General features: G+C 36.6%; 1 protein-coding gene across 4 annotated transcripts in view; it reads right to left on the bottom strand.

Moving 5' to 3' along the window:
• LOC113515016 (serine protease gd-like) overlaps nt 1-17433 on the bottom strand; it is a 46202-nt gene extending 28769 nt beyond the window's left edge. For 2 of the 4 annotated variants that reach the window (XM_026899137.3, XM_026899139.3), the window contains exons 1-3: nt 17281-17433; nt 2448-2666; nt 1341-1864 (exon numbers count right to left, since the gene is read on the bottom strand). In XM_026899137.3, coding sequence (XP_026754938.2) covers nt 1341-1864; nt 2448-2666; nt 17281-17283 — 746 coding nt within the window. In that variant the 5' untranslated portion in view covers nt 17284-17433. Of the gene's footprint in view, nt 1-1340; nt 1865-2447; nt 2667-17132; nt 17150-17280 lie in introns of those variants that run through there. The other 2 variants (XM_026899138.3, XM_031908424.2) reach the window with 2 other exon arrangements.
• Nucleotides 17434-17897: the final 464 nt, after the last annotated feature.

Raw genomic sequence — 17897 nt, 5'->3', positions numbered from 1 at the left:
CATTATTTCAGCCTAACTATCAGTTCACTGGTTACTATTAAATATGGACTACTCCCATAGTCTGTATTTAACATTGCCAATCTATTCATAAAAGGGGAGGAAAGGTATTGTTAGTAATGGAGTTTGACAGCCCTATTACTAGCAATATAGGGCATATTGCTAGGTCAGGTCGACCTCCACGTGGTTCCCCCTGGAAACCATCGTGAACAATTCTTGTTGAATTCGTCACGGTGGGCTAACTGACCTACTTCATCTCCTCACCTATCATCCTTCACTGGTGCCCCGCCGGTGTATACCGATAGCACGGGTGGGGTTACCATTCCATTATCATCCATCAAAAAAAAAATCTATTCATAATACTAGTTAATATAGTATTAATATACTAGTTAATGTAACGACACTATGTCTGAACATGAGTTATATTTAAAAAAAAAAATGTGTAGACCACACCAGTAGTAAAACCAATAGATACTAAAATATTAATTATTATAAATTCTCATACTAGTATATACTCGTAGTTATATATTTAAAGGAGTAATTGTTCATAAAAAATAAATTGTGTTCTGTATCATTCTATTGTGTTCTAAAATCTACATGAAATGGAAAAAGACAGAAGACATTTGTCATATGACTTCTTAGTCTAAGTTTTTTTCGTCTATGGCAACATTTATGGTTTATAAAAAAGAAAAATATTGTACTTAGTATACAATTGCAAATGGCGGCAGTGTAGGTATCTTTTACCGCTCCTCCATTGTAATAGAATAAAAAAAAAATCTTTATGTATTTTACTAATCACATACGGTAAGTATTAACTTAACAACATTTTTTTTCTCATGTATATTCATAGTCAATAATTAGATATTTTTGCTTTAAATTGTTTTTCGCAAGATGACAAAAAAAAATTCTTTGTCACAGAATTAATATGGCGTCAATACGGGAGTAAACCTTATCTATAATAGCATGAACAAAATCAATTCAGCATGAGCGAAGATAAAGCGTAACATACACAAAAATATACCGTTTAACTGAAAACCTTCTAATTTTTGAAATAGTGTAGTGTTTGTGAATAAATATTGTATCTTGTAAGTCTGTAGACTGTAGTAAACATCAATACTTACTTTTCCATTAAGTAGGTTAATTAAATTACACAGCAATTATTTTTTGTAAATTTTGCAAATATTTGTGTGGCTATCATATCTTTTATTCTAACTGCCCGCACAGACATAGCAGCGACGTTTCTTCTAGTATTTTCTGTCATTCCCTCTATCGCGATCGCTCTCCTTTCATACTGCATATTACATCATTTATATTTTTTTCCATTGTTATACAATCATACTTACATTTTAGAAGGCAGAGGCTCGTCTACAGGGCGAACATAAACAGGCCCCCCATTAGTAGGAGTCCCCTGAATTGGCCTCGTGATTGTGGTATCTTGTGGCCTCAGACCATCGTACAAAGTTGGTCTATCTGGCGTTTTGTTTGGTCTCTCAGTTGGCCTCGATGGTCTCTGCACTGATGGTTGATTGATTGGCCTCTCTGGTTGTTCGGGTCTTTCTACATCAGGTCTACTTGGTGGTGGCCTCGTCTGAGGCCGGGAAGGTGGTCTGCCTGTCGTTTGAGCGCGGTTTGGCCTCTCCTCTTCTTCATCGGGTCTATATATGCCCGTAGCTGGACGAGGGATGTCGGCATTGCAAATCTCTCTACCATTTAGTCTAATGGCTTTAAGTTTTGGAGCTGGTGGGTTTAAAGGACTGTACTGTACAAAGAAACGAACGGCTACCGCAGGCCCAGGGTGTATCTTCATCTTGGTATTTTCAACTTTAAAGTCAATATTGTCTGTTGTCGATACGTCTCCTACCCAGTTCTGTTAAAGAAAAGTATACATAAATTAATATATTTAGAAATCATGAAGGTATATTGCTGAAAAAGTCTGTGTGATTCGCTTGCTTAAGTATCATCGGGTTACACATTTTTACCACGAAGTAACAATGCATGTGTTTCAGTCATGTTTAGGTTCATTCTTTGACACAAAAATTGTGCCACAGAATCAAGCTTGTTCTAGAAAGTACACTGGCTTTCTTACCTTGCAGAGCCAAATACAACAATGCATGTACTTTATGATACCATTAGGAACGACGCCTAATCAGGTGATATATAAAGCTAGACAACTAGTTTTTATAAAAGCTTTCGAGACAAAGTCTCATCTATAATCCATCGTCAAGCTTGTATGTAATATAACACATATATTTTGTTTCAGTTTGAACTATTGACTCTAACTTCATGTCATTAGAGTTAGTCATGTGCGAGGCAAGCGCAAGTGCGGCAAAAGCTCATGGCATCAAGCACATAATATCTGTTTGCCATTAAATTGATCCTTGTTAGGTGGTCAGTGTTATAAAAAAAATTACTTTGTTAACCATTAACTATAAAACATTACGCAATCTTACCCCTAGAATATCGGCCTTCTTATCCAATACAATATTCAGCCATAACGAGTGAAGCGTACTATCAGTCGACAGGTTCACCACACCGTACCACCTCCCTGGCTCCGTGCCTGGCGGTTCGTACATGAACACGTTGGGACATGGCGACAGGGGCGTGGACTCTTGTGTGCGACCAGGACCAACCACCACAGCCGTGACTAGTAAGCAGGTTAAGGCTCTAATCTGGAATATTAGAATATTTTCTGTAAGTGAATGTGAGTCTGAATGATGAATGATAATGATATGGTAACACTGATTGCGCTACAAGTATACATCGTAGAGGTAAATTACAGTACAGTGATCATTCTCTGTTGATAAGTTAGGATGAAGTCAAACCAGTTGGTTTATCGTGATGACTACACCAGGCATTAACCATGATGGACCATGCATAAGTCGATCTGATAAGGATATGTTGCTAGTAATATGACCATTAGACCTCATTTTTTTTATACCACTGAGGTAGCAAAGAAGCATACGGCCCACCTGATGGTAAGTGGTTACTGTAGCCTATGAACACCTGCAATACCAGAGGTATTACGCGTACGTTGCCGACCCTGAAGAAACCTCTTTACCCCCCTCAACAATCTCTTCTCTCCTTCTCGGGTTTTCTGTATTAGCAATTAGGATTGGGAGCAAAGGCGGAAGAGGAATGTCAGTAACAGGAACTAATGGTTACATTGTTAGCAATAAGGCCTGCCAGAATAATTTCTTAAATGGTCTGGCCGGAAAATCATCATGGTTAATTCCAGGTAAATTAGATAAAAACTGATCTGACTTAATCCTTTATTCACTTATCACCCGTGTCGTTCCGGCATAGAATGGGTCACCCCTTACTTTTCCTTGCGTGTCATAAGAGGCTACTAAGAGAATTCAATGGTCAAGGGAAAACCAGCAGCGCCCCTCTTAAAGCATCACCAAAATCTAACTGCGGTTGCCAACCTACCTGCCTAGCATGGCAACTATTGGCAAAACATCCTTTATAGGCGAGACCTATATTCTGGATGATATGATGTCATCATTCACTGAATTCCATCCCATCAGGGAAAACAAGTATCTCAAACGTAGCTAGAACTCTATTTTTCCATTAAAAATATTGTTTGTAGGTTTTTGTATTTTATGAAAAATTATTAATTCACTCTTGCGCCACCTATCCACTTCTATATGTTCTCCTTTAACCGAAGGTTGTGTGTAAGAGATTGCCCTAGCGATAAGACCGCCTTTTGTACCTTTATGTGTATTTATGTTACTGTATTTCACTTGAAATATTCACTAGTCATTGTATATTTTTGTTTATGGTGCACCATAAAGAATTAAATAAATAAATAAGTTACTATGATCATTGAATTTGACAAAGACTTCATAATTCCAACAGAATCTCGTCAAGGAATTCAAACCGATCATTATTAAATAAGTTGACAAGTTATGCGACTTTGGAAATGCGAAATTCGTACTTATAAGAAGGAACTGATACTAATCTAAGTTCCAGCACCAAGTGCTGGAACTTAGATTAGTATCAGAATTCCGAAAATGAATCCTAAATTAGATTTCGCTGCAGACGGACAAAGGAAACGAATGTCACATATCTAAATATCCAGTATGCATTATATTAGATTATTTAATTAGTTTCAGAACGGTATTTGTCATTTATTAAATCGTTTGTTATGCAAAATGAGTTGAAGTATAACATTTAGTCAATACATTTATTTATTTTTAGTTGGCACAAATAATTCTAGCTAGTTTTTTTATCGAAAGTCATTTAAAGATAATACAAACGTCATTAAGGACGTATGCCCACAAAAAGTTTACTTCAATTCTGACAATACCAGTTATTATGTTTTAAAAACTAAATAACTAAACTGATTTTGATAAAATTTTAGGACTAATCTGTAAGTATATCCTTTCAGATGAAAAAAGATATTTTTTCAAAAAGATTTGGTTGTATTTTTTTATGTTGGTTACGTCATAACTTCGTCAGTTGTTATCGAATTGAAAAAATGTTTTTTTATCTCGTCTTTCTTTGAGGGGGGAAAAGGATTAATAGTAATAGGTCTAACTGCTCCCCGATGATAGCAATATACTCTATCGGGTCGACCTCCATGCGGTTCCTTCTGAAAATCATCGTGGTTAATTCTTGTTGAACTCGTCACGATGGGCCAACTGACCTGTTTTCATCTAGTACCCCGTCAGCGTATACCGATAGCGCAAGCGGGGTTACCAATCCATTATCGACCATTTGATAAAATACGTACGTATACATTATGAGTGAGCTCGATAAAAATAATATAATGACACATGGCGTGTGGGAATCCCGCGACACCAGTTTCGTACGAAACTAGTTTTGTGCTTGTGTGAATATCCTTGCACGTAAAAAGTACAAAAACGAGTCTGTCTGCCTTGTTGCATCGTAATATTAATGAATTATTAGAGAATTATAGGCTGGTTATATTAAAAGAATCATATTATCGTTTGACATTTTAAGTTGCATAAAGAAAAAATATTAACTCTTACGACTTTCATGTTGCACGGTTTATGGTTTATGAGAAATAAGTATTGACAAGATAATTTAGGTAAATTATAATAAATTTGTCTGGGTTTTCTCGATGTTTCGCGTCTAGACCCTTTAGACAATTTACAAGCGAATTTAATAACGGAATCGTCATAGTTAGCGAGTCAATAAGATAGAATGAGACATCGGATGTTGTTATCTTATTCTGTCTCATGAAATTGTTACACAAGGTACAAATGAATTTATCGATATACTTTGCTTTAGTTAACGCTCAAATAAGAGAGAACAAGATAGCGCACGTCGTCATCTCATTCTATCTCATCTAGTGATAAAAATTCTATAAATAGACTCATTTGTACTTTGTCTAAGGGAACAAGTTCTCTAGACAAGCGACAAGAGAATACATCGACGGGATCGTCATTACTAGTGAGTCAATGAGATAGAACGAGACACCAGATGTTGCTATTTTATTTTGTTTCATCAACTCGTTAGACAGGGTAGAAATGAATCTATTTACAGAGACATCGGACATTTTAATCTTATTCTGGCTCTTGGACTTGCTAAACAATATAAATATAATAGAATAGCTTCAGTCAGCGTTCATATGAGAAAGACCAAGATAGCGCATGTCTCCATCTCATTCTCTCTGATCTAGCGATAATATTTCCATATATAGATTCGTTTGTACTTTGTCTAAGGGGCAGGTTCTCTAGACAAGTGGCAAACTAATAAATCGACAGGATCGCCTTCGATGGCGAACTCACGTGTTTAAACGAGGCAGTAACGTCCGATGTCACAATCAAAGTTATGGACTTTTGCCACTTGTCTAGAAGAGATTGTCTAGGATCTAGCATGAAATGAACTTATGAATTCGGAATCGATTTCGTGTTTTTTTTCGTACGGAAATCGATCCAGTAAATAGAGCTTAACATTTTGTTCGTCATAAATCCTACCATAAAAGTCCAAAGGAATGATATTTTAATATTTTTAATGCTTTTAAACGGTATGTAATATTTAATTTTTCTTTATCTTTGAAATTTGTTTCGTTTAGACTCGAAATTTCGAAAAATATTACTCAGGTTACACCGGCCGTGGTCACGAATAGATTACTCGTTTCCCTTAATTAACGTCTCTTGTAAACTTTAAATGAATCATATTGTGATTCTTTTAAAGATGCTCTTTTAAAAAATATTATTCTAAGAACCAATAGGTATAAATTTTTCATGAAATTCAGAATGGAAATAATGGAAAGTGGCCACTGTCATTTAGTACAGACGTTGTGATCTCAATGGTGCTATTAAGGGGGGAAATGGATTGTTAGTAACGGAGACTAAGAATAGCATAGCTAACAATATACCCAACCAGGTCGACCTCCTCGCGGTTCCCCCTGGAAACTATCATGGTTAATTCCTGATGAATTTATCATGATGGGCTAACTGACCTGTTTTCATTCTCATCTATCACCCTTCACTGGTGCTCCACCAGCGTATTCCGTTAGCGTAGGCGGGGTTACTGCCAACACTCGAAGATTTACTACTATTATCGACTATTACCCGGGGTGAACAGTTTTTTTTAATGGGTGACGATAGAATGGTAACCCCGCTTGTGCTATCGGTATACACTGGCGGGGCACCAGTGAGGGATGATAGGTGAGTATGAAGAGACAGGTCAATTAGCCCATCGTGAATGAATACATTTGGAATTCAGCACGATGGTTTCTAGGGGGGACCACGTAGAGGTCGACCTGGTTGGGTATATTGCTAGCATTGGTTTCCATTATTAACAATCCCTCTCTCCCGTGGTGGACAGTTACTTTCCATCAGGTGGGCCGTCAGCTTGTTTACACGACAGAGTATTATAAAAAAAAAGTTATTATTTCCCAGATTAGTTCAGTAACTGGAATTCAACCACAGATGATATTATAATTTATAAAATATACGCTTTCAAAGTGATTGTGGTCGATACGTTATAATCATTTACGATTGAGTATATATTAAATATGGAATTTTTCCTCTTTGTATATACTTCGTGTATAGTTTACAATATATTTATTCGTTCCAATAAAATTTAATGATAACGCAAATAAACATGTAATTTACTTGATCATAAAAGGATCTACTGATGATCAATCGTACATATAATAATTGACTGAATGTTACGATTCGTTACTAATTTTACTTCGAGTGTTTTTTAAAAATGTTTTTTAATGAAACTTAGGATGGCAAACAAGCTGACGGCCCACCTGATGGAAAGTGGTAACCGTCACTTATAGACATGAGCATGGATATAACAGAGTATACTGTTTCGCCCATGATACCCCCCATGTGTTGCCATTCCTGAGGACTCAGGTGTTATTCCTTTGTACCGAGTAAATTCACTGCCATATCCCTTCAAATCGAAACACAGCCATGAAAATACAACTGCTTCACGGTAGAAACACAGAGGTGCCCAAGCAAATGATTTTTGTACAAAGTCTCCCTCTGGTGAAATATATAAATAAATAAGTACGTATATACATATATACATATATATATATATATATATATATATATATATATATATATATATATATATATATATATATATATATAGATTTATACGGGTAAAGCTGTGTAATATAGCTGGTACAAAATTTACGCAATTATTTTTTATACCACTGTGGTGGCGAACAAGCATACAACCCGCCTGATGGTAAGCGGTTAATTGTTTCAATCAATTGTTTTTAATGTTACGAAGAATTTGATCACGTGTCGAGAACTGTGCAAAAATGTTAACAAGAACAACACAAGCGCAGTGAGTTGTGATTGTGTTGTCGTGAGGTGGTACTCGGGTACCTACCGTCGGTTAATTACGTAATTACTCGTAACTAATTGCAAAGCGAAGGCCACGCACCCAATTACGTGGATACCTTTGAAATTTCATTCACGTGGTTCGTCTTTGGTTGTACAATAAAATAATGTAACTCCGGGTTGTAGGACGAGTTTTATGTACAGACCGCTTGAAAAAAAAAACTTAATAAAAACTAGCTGTTCCCCGCGACTTCGCCCGCGTTTCCGTCGTTTTTCGTAAAAGAGGTAGCCTTTGTCCTTCCTCGGGGTTCAGTGGTTTTGATGTAACAGACACATCTCCCTTCACTGTTTTGCTCCTATTGATCGTAGCGTGAGGAAAAAATATATAGATTGACTTCAATTTTTATTAATATTTGGTAAAATATAAGTAACATGAGAATAAAGAAGTCTTTGTTCCCGTAGTTACTTAATTACTATTACTAATTACTAATATTACAGGTGATTAGTAAGAAATTATAATAGACAATAGCATATGTCATTATTACTCATGTTTTTCCTTCACTTCGATTTTTTTTTAATATTGACAAGTACCGTTCAATAGCATTAAAAACAGAGGGCCTACCATGAAATGTTTTCCGAAATTTCGGAGCCGAACGAAACATAAATTTGATGTTAAAATTACATAATACTTACCATTTAAAAATATTAAAATATTATTCATTTGGACTTTTATGGTAGGATTTATGACGAACGTAATGTTAAGCTCCATTTACTGGGCCGTATTAGGTATGAACGAAAACACGAAATTGAGTCCGAAACTTCGGAATTTCATTTCATGGTAGGCCCCCAGGTATCCAAAAGAGCTCCATATTCATCTGAATTCGTTCAGAACAAGGTGAAAGCGTAAAAGGTATTACTTTATGAAGATAAATACGAAATCATACTAATGTTTTTAATAATAATAATAAATAATTTTTATAATATTTATTTTTACCAATGGGAGACTTTGTACAAAAGTCGATTGCTTGGGTACCTCTGTCCCATTCGTGTTTCAACCGTGAAGCAGTTGTGTTTGCATGGCTGCGTTTCGGTTTGAAGAGTGGGATATGGCGTGAATTTACAGGGTACAGAGAAATAACACCTGAGTCCTCGGGAATGGCAACGCATGGGGGGTATCACGGGCAAAACAGTATACTCTGTTATGTCCACGGTACTGCTCATGTCTATAGGCGACGGTAACCACTTTCCATGAGGTGGGCCGTCAGCTTGTTTGCCATTCTAAGTAGCGTAAAAAACCCAATTTATGGAGGAAGCCTATGTTCAGTACTGGACAGATAACGGCCGATATGATGATGTAGATGACGACATGTACATATGTTTATTAAACAAATATTGTTGTTTATTAATGTTTTATTCACATCGCTTCTAAATTGATAACCTTTGGGAATTATTAGATCGACCTTTGTATAATACTAGTGACCCGGCCCGGTTTTGCACGGGTAGATAGAGTTTTTAAAAATAATATATCAAATATAAAAAATACTCGTGTCGCGGTGTTTGTTATCGAACTCCTTCAAAACGGCTTTACCGATTTTTATGAAATTTTGTGTGCATATCGGGTAGGTCTGAGAATCGGTCAACATCTATTTTTGATACCCCTCAATGATAAGGATGACCCATCCCTAAATATCTTTCTTTTAATTTTATCCCAAATTTTTTTATTTTTATTTTATTATGATTTAGCATTAAAAAAATACATACAAATTTAAATTTTCACGTTTTTACGATTAACACATGTTGTTAATCGCGAATTTTATATGCCGTAATAGGGTTGCAAGATGACAATCGAATATAATAATTGTAGTACGATATATTTTCATGTATAGTTCTAGAAATAATGTATATGGTTAAACAACGTTTGCCGAGTCAGCTAGTATTCCTATGTAATTCGTTGATAATATAGCTTTTTATATGTGGTACAATTTTTAAAAATGGTTGAGTAGTTTCTGTGTTTATTCACTACAAACAAACGATCGAATCTTTCCTCTTTATTAATACATATACATATAATAACAATCGTAACTGATTGCTGTCTGTACATAGAAGATATACAATATAAGAAAAACTATTATCCGTAAAGGGGGACTTTATGAACGCAATACTCGTAGAATTCAAAATAATGATTTTTAAAATTTTTATCTATTTGTCTGTACATTTGTGCACGCTAATCTCAGAAACGGCTTACCCGATTTTCACTAATACGTTGCGGTTTGCTCCACTTAACATTGAGTGTTTGTTTTATTTCAATCGTTTCATAAATAAAAAAGTTATATGAATCTAAAGAATCACATATATGTAAACTGCTATAAAATAACCGATCAGTCGAATTGGCTGAAACTGATTTTTTTATTTATTTTCGAAAATTATGTCGTGCGAAACCGGGTCGGATTGTTAGTACTTAATATTGGTACAGATTGTTTCTGAGTTCTTGTTAATGCAATAAGGAAATAACACAACAATGTTATGTAGGTAGATGTACATATAAAACTGGTTCGTGTCCTGGCGGGTACATGACAATACCTACCCATATACAAAGTTTTTTTTTTATTAATACCTTAAAAAGAAGAAGATTCACAATACGGTTATGTTTCTTTTTGTGTTTGTTACTTCAAAACTATGTCTGTTTTTTTTTTGATGGGTGAAAATGGTATGGTAACCCCACCTGCGCTAACGGGATACGCTGGCGGAGCACCAGTGAAGGGTGATAGATGAGGATGAAAACAGGCCAGTTAGCCCATCATGATGAATTCACCAGGAATTAACCATGATAGTTTCCATGGGGAACCGCGAGGAGGTCGACCTGGTTGGGTATATTGCTAGCAATGGGATTCTTAGTCTCCATTACTAACAATCCCTTTCCCCCCAACTATGTCTGTTGTAAAGTTATTTGGAAAATTATTTTTTTTATTTGAATGGATATATATTTACAGATTGATCCTTGATAGAAATTTTATCAAAATTTGTTGAGTAGTTTAGTTTTTACATCAAAATAATTGGTTTTGTCACAATTGAAATAGGTTTTTTTGTATGGAACCCAATCTTTAATCTTTAAATAATTTTTTTTCAATAGTATAATAGCTTATTAAAAAAAATATATATAATGAAATCAGTTTTATTAAAAAGAGGTAATTTTTTAATCTTGTTTTCACTTCTATTTATTTATTTTTTATTCTGAAGGGTAATGAAAAAAAAATTCATATTGGTTATCGCAATTTTTTTAAGTAAAGGAATTTTATTGTTATATGTCGTAATCAGACTCGGGCTCGCGTCACAGCCGCTTAAGATTAAGGTTCCCGAGTAGTATCGAAACTCGTCGAGCTATCTCAACCAAATTACACGTAAGATAGACTGGTAGTTATTACATTAAAAAGTAAATAAATTATTTAAATAATTAACTATTTTATTACTTTCTTTTATTTAGACGTCCAATCTGCAACCTACTCTTCTACCCTACTCTCTGTAGGGCTGCGTATAATAAGATTTAATTTTTTTTTTATATATTATATATGTATATTATTATTTATAGGTGTTATTTTGCGGAAGTCCATATAAATTGTTAGTTGATTAGAATGATTATGTTTAATTACTGTAATTATTTTTTGTCCTATTTCGATTATATATTCGATTCCCACGATTTACTCGAGCTGTTCCCGTGGGAATATTGTAATATAATAATAAATGTAATATAGTAATATATACTAGAGAGAGACTTTGTACAAAAGTCGATTGCTTGGGTACCTCTGTCCCATTCGTGTTTCAACCGTAAAGCAGTTGTGTTTGCATGGCTGTGTTTCAGTTTGAAGGGTGGGATATGGCCTGAATTTACTGGGTACGGAGGTATACGGAGGAGGTGAGTCCTTAGGAATGGCAACGCATGGGAGGTATCATGGGCGAAATAGTATACTCTGTTATGTCCATGGTACTGCTCATATATATATATATTTATTTATTTCATAATAGTGTGTTTAAAATTTGTGCCAATAACGAGAAAGTTTAAAATTAACTAGTGTACATATATCTCGTCACGCAGGTGAAGTCGCGGTGAGGGCGAGGAAAAGGCAGCAGCGTCTCTCTTAAGACATTCCCAAAGCCTAACTGCGGTTGCCAATCCGGCTGCTAAGCATGGCAACTACTGGCAAAACCCCTAAGCCTTATGTTCAGCAGTACACAGTTCAAGGCGAATATAATAATTAATATAATAAATATTGGCAACCCTAATGCGCTTACGTATAGTGACATTTTTGGACAGTTTGCTCACCGGAATCCGGTTTAGGTTTTGCATACTTTAACGTTCATTTTATCTAATAAACAAGGTATTATGACGACTTTCATTTTGTGGGAAAAGATTTTTTATTTTGTTTGTTTTACAAATAGTTATAAATATGTTTCATTCGGATGAAATTTTAAGATTGAAATAAACATAATTTCGATGGCATTGATGAGTTTCTATGTGATAAATTGAAAGCTCAATGTGCATTTTTTTAATGGGTGAAAATGGTATGGTAACCCCGCCTGCGCCAACGGGATACGCTGGCAGAGCATCAGTGAAGGGTGATAGATGCGAATGAAAACAGGCCAGTTAGCCCATCATGATGAATTCATCAGGAATTAACCATGATAGTTTCCAGGGAGAACCGCGAGGAGGTCGACCTGGTTGGGTATATTATTAGCAATGGGATTCTCAGTCTCCATTACTAACAATCCCTTTCCCCCCTACTCAATGTGCATTGTATTTTATATTGCAACATTAAATGTGAATAATAAGAATATGGTGTTTTTGGAGTCCGTCATTTATTTGGTCCTTCGTGCCGGATTTGAAATAGTGATTTGGGTGTTTTTTACATGTCTGCCCAAAAAAGGATTGAGTGTTTTTTTTAATAGGTGAAAATGGAATGGTAGCCCCATGTGCGTTATCGGTATCGATATGCTGGCGGGACAACAATGAGAGATAATAAATGAGAATGAAAGCAGGTCAGTTGGTCAATGGTGACGAATTCAACAAGAATTAACCAAGATAAGTTCCAGGGAGAATCGCATGGAAGTCGACCTAATAGGGTCTACTAATAATTAGTAGTTAGAATCATTACTAACAATCCCTTACTTGTTTCCAGAATTCATATATATATATATATATGTGAGTTATTTTTCATTATAACTTTTAAACGCCAGAACAGATTTGAATGTTTGGAGGCATCAGTAGAAATTTTACATGATCTCGAGTAACATTATATATGTATTTTTTTGAAAATAGAACGTTTATTAGCACAGCGATTGTGTTTTTAATTTGCGAAGTAGGTACTTCTTTATAACACAGAATAGGGGATTTATACCGTCGTTAACCAAATTGCAGTATTTGAAACTCATCAGAGACTATTCACGTTCAAGCATTGAAGCAAGTATCACTTCATTTATTCGCAATTCAATCAGTGATGTGAAGCTTTTTCATCAGGCTTTTAATAACGCTAAAACAGAGATGCAATTTTGTTATTTATTTTTTTATTATTTACCATATATATTTTTTATTTATAAATATATTCGTCGTGTGATCCCAGTATAGAATGGTCTATGCCTTCCTGCTGTGGGTGTTGTAAGAAGCGACTAATGGAACTTAATGGTTGAGGGATGGGCAGCAGCGTGAAACATTACCAAAGGCTAGGTTAGGTGGTTAAAACAGGAGGTGTCAACCTGCCTGCCAAGCGTGACGCCTACTGGCAAAACCGCCTTATGGACGAGACCTATGTTCAGCAGTGGACAGTTAACGACTGCTGTGGTATAATATGGTATAAATCCTCGAAATTCTTAATTATACACGTCTCAAATATAATCAACTTGGTCAATTCTGTAGCGCAATTTCTTTAAACCTATCTCTTAATGTACTAATTTTATGCGTATTTTATGGACCTAAATTGATTTTGGAGGGAGGGGGGGCTGTTAGTTATACGTCCCATAACAATATACCCTGTCAGGTCGACCGCCACGTGGTCCCCTTTGGAATCCATAGTGTTGAATTCCAGGTGAACTCACCACGATGGACTAACTGAGCTTCCCTTTCATTTACACCTATCATCTCTCACTGGTACCCCGCCAGCGTATACCGATAGCGCAGACGGGGTTACCATTCCAGTGTCATTAATTAAAAAAAAAAAACTTAAATGTATTAGAATATTGGCCTATATAGTAAGAATTTTGTTGAGAAATCAAATTAGAGATAGATTCAGAAAAATGGCGCTACAAAATCGACCCTATTGTATCCCTATTTTAAATTGACACAAGTACGCCAAAAACATTACACATTTTTTTCGTAGTCGGGTAATAATAGGGTTTTCTCGGCGCGTGATTCTAATCGAGACATTTGTCCTTAGAACTAATGTATTATTGTTTGTAACGAGGCCTTTGATAACATCCGCCTTCGTATACAACGATAAGCGTGTACGACAATTTGTTTGTTTGTTTTTTTGACCCTATATCATAAACTACTATTTGACCCCGCAAACGTAGGTGGAATGGATTATTAGCAATGGGTACTGGTGGCCCAATTGTCAGCAGTATAACCTGTTTTTTTTTATGGATGGTAATGGAATGGTATTCTCGCCTGCGCTATCGGTATACACTAGTGGGGCACCAGTGAGAGATGATTGGTGAAAATGAAAAGGCAGGCCAGTTAACTCATCGTGACGAATTCAATGATAAATTAGTCATGATGGTTTCCAGGGGGAACCGCGTGGAGGTTGACCTAATAAGGTATATTGATAGCGATGGGGACTAACCTCCCCATTACTAACAATCCCTTTCCCCCCAGACATGAGCAGTACCATGGAATACACCTGACATCAATGGTTTCCAGAGGGAATCACGTGGAGCTCGACCTGATATTGTTAGCATTGGAACTGGTAGTCCGCAGTACTAATAATGTCTTTCCTCCTATAGGCGACAGTTACTCTCCTTAACCCTCAAGTTGCATAAAAGTAGGTTTTTTTTAATGCATGATTAATGGTATGGTAACCCCGCCTGTGCTAACGGTATACGCTGGCGGAGCACCAGTGAGGGATGATAGGTGAATAATGAAAAAAGGCAGGTCAGTCAGCCCATCGCGATGAATACACCTGGAACTCAGCACGATGGTTTCCAGGGGGAACCGCGCGGAGGTCGACCTGACAGGGTATATTGCTAGCACTGGAACTGGTAGTCCGCATTACTAACGATCCCTTTCCCCCCTCATAAAAGTAGGTATAAGTCGTGTTTGAAATACATGATAATGTCATAACCGCAAATACCAACATGGCGGATATATCACCGTTTTAGAATTGGATGGAGAATAAAATCGAAACATCTAGATGTATCTAATTATTATGTAAATTAAATCAAGCGCATTATACCTAGATGTGATTACAAATAAAAACTCTGTATGTACGTGTATGAGTTAACAATTATGTTATTTTTGTTTCCGTGAAATATAAACGAGAAAATCTCGCTGTTTTGTTTACATCACTGAGATAAAATGCAGCCTGTCCACGCTTAACTAGCATTACTTGCTGACAATTATTAAATAGATACTATAAAAATTATTAGTTTACCAATGGGAGACTTTGTACAAAAGTCGTTTGCTTGGGTACCTCTGTCCAATTCGTGTTTCAACCGTAAACCAGTTGTGTTTGCATTGCTGTGTTTCGGTTTGAAGGGTGGGATACAGCGTGAATTTACTGGGTACAGAGGAATAACACCTGAGTCCTCGGGAATGGCAACGCATGGGGGGTATCATGGGCGAAACACTATACTCTGTTATGTCCATGGTACTGCTCATGTCTATAGGCGACGGTTGCCACTTTCCATCAGGTGGGTCGTCAGCTTGTTTGCCATTCTAGTTTTTATTCGTGATTTCGTCCACGTGATTGGGACAAAATATAGCGTTTATCCTTCTTCGCCCCCGCATACTACATGAATATCAAGTTTTACAGTGATTGATTAATATGTTAAGACGTTAATAGGTAACAAAGAAACAAACTCACTTTTACATTAAATGTACATAAATTTTATAATATTACTATGGATTTACTTACCGATGCGATGGGTTACATCGCTTAATAGGCCTGCCGGATTAAGAGCACAATAAATGTTAGCGTCTACATTTATCAGTGGGTCACAGAGCAATTTTTTTTATACGACTTAGAATGGCAAACAAGCTGACGGCCCACCTGATGTAAAGTGGTAACCGTCGCCTATAGAAATGAGCAGTACCATGGACATAACATAAATTCTAGTATAGTAAGATTTTTAAAACCCCAGGACTATTCTTCTCTACTGAACACAGCGCCCCCCCCCCCCTTCGTAAATCTTTTTGCCAATAGTTGTCTCGCTTGGCAGACGGGTTGGTTTGACAATTCACTATGTGATTTGGTATACACATACCATATGGGATGGACAAAGATATAGGATATACTTTTCATCCCGGTCAGTTCTATTATTTATCTATCTATATAAGTAGTATAAGGTGGACTTTTTTTTGGGTGAAAATGGTATGGTAACCCCGCCTGCGCTAACGGGATACGCTGGCGGAGCACTAGTGAAGGGAGATCGATGAGAATGAAAACAGGCCATGGATACTAATGTTATTGTACCTATCGGGATCGAACCTGTGACGCTTCGCAGTGTGTTAAACCATATTACCAGGGGGGAAAGGGATTGTTAGTAATGGAGACTAAAAATCCCATTGCTAGCAATATACTCAACCAGGTCGACCTCCTCGTGGTTCCCCCTGGAAACTATCATGGTTAATTCCTGTTTAATTCATCTTTTGGGTTAACTAGACTGTTTTCATTCTCAACGATCACCCTTTACTGGTGCTCCGCCAGCGTATCCCGTTAGCGCAGACGGGGTTACCATTCCATTTTGGACGAGAACAGATCAGTTATCCCATCATGATGAATTCATCAGGAATTAACCATGATAGTTTTCAGGGGGAACCGCGAGGAGGTCGACCTGGTTGGGTATATTGCTAGCAATGCGATTCTCAGTCTCCATTACTAACAATCCCTTTCCCCCCGGGGAGAACGTATTGGTATATAGCTGTATGCTTTGTTTTCTTTGGCTTCCCTTAAGTGATACTGATGATGAAAAAGAGCAATTATACCATAGTATATTTACTCTGTTATTACACAGATAAAGAGAATCATATTAGCCTAGCCATAAGGCTTGGCATATTGTTTCATTACAGGTTTTCCTCATCTGGCATCAATACATCGATATAATATTTCGGTACATTAAAATGTGCATGTTTTAAATGTGATATTCGTCTACCTTCGCAGTTGACAAACCGGTCCGCAATTAACTAGAAGCAGCAGAAACACCATAAACACTACATATCGGAACACACTATAACCACATAACACTTTTCCTCAACGTTGATCACAAAAATAAAATTGTGTAAAGCTCACACATTTCTTACCATTTTTTTTTAGTGGCATAAACAATGTTTCCGCATTTAAAAAAAAAAATCCGAGATTCGCGACGCGCGCACCCGCGCTCGTTACCTCAAGAATGACATGAAGGAAACATAATTACAATCTGAGGTCAAGTTTACGATAGCCGGCGGAAAGGGACAGAAGATACAGTTTTATAAGTGTGAGAGGGACGACTGTGGCTTTTTTGATGCGTCTATTAACGAGAGGGTGCGCATACGCGAACTCGTTGGCAATGATGCTTCAAATAGGGTTGTCGATAATTGCAAAAGGATTTTTTTTTGTTGGATGAAAATGGATTGGTAACCCCGCCCGCGCTAACGGGATACGCTGGCGGAGCACCAGTGAAGGGTGGTAGATGAGAATGAAAACAGGTCAGTTAGCCTATCATGATGAATTCATCATGAAGAATTAATTATGATAGTTTCCAGGGGGAACTGCGTGGAGGTCGACTTGGTTGGGTATATTGCTAGCAATGGGATTTTTTGTGTCCATTACTAACAATCTCTTTCCCCCCTGCGAGAGGATTTGTGTAAGAGATTTTTTGTTTAGGGCGCAATAAATTATAAATTATATATATTTTAATTAAAAATAAAACTAACAA

This window comes from Galleria mellonella, unplaced genomic scaffold, assembly GCF_026898425.1.
Source record: "Galleria mellonella isolate WM207_F2 unplaced genomic scaffold, CSIRO_AGI_GalMel_v1 utg312, whole genome shotgun sequence".
Lineage (NCBI taxonomy): Eukaryota > Metazoa > Arthropoda > Insecta > Lepidoptera > Pyralidae > Galleria > Galleria mellonella.
This window is presented reverse-complemented; position numbering and strand designations above follow the sequence as displayed.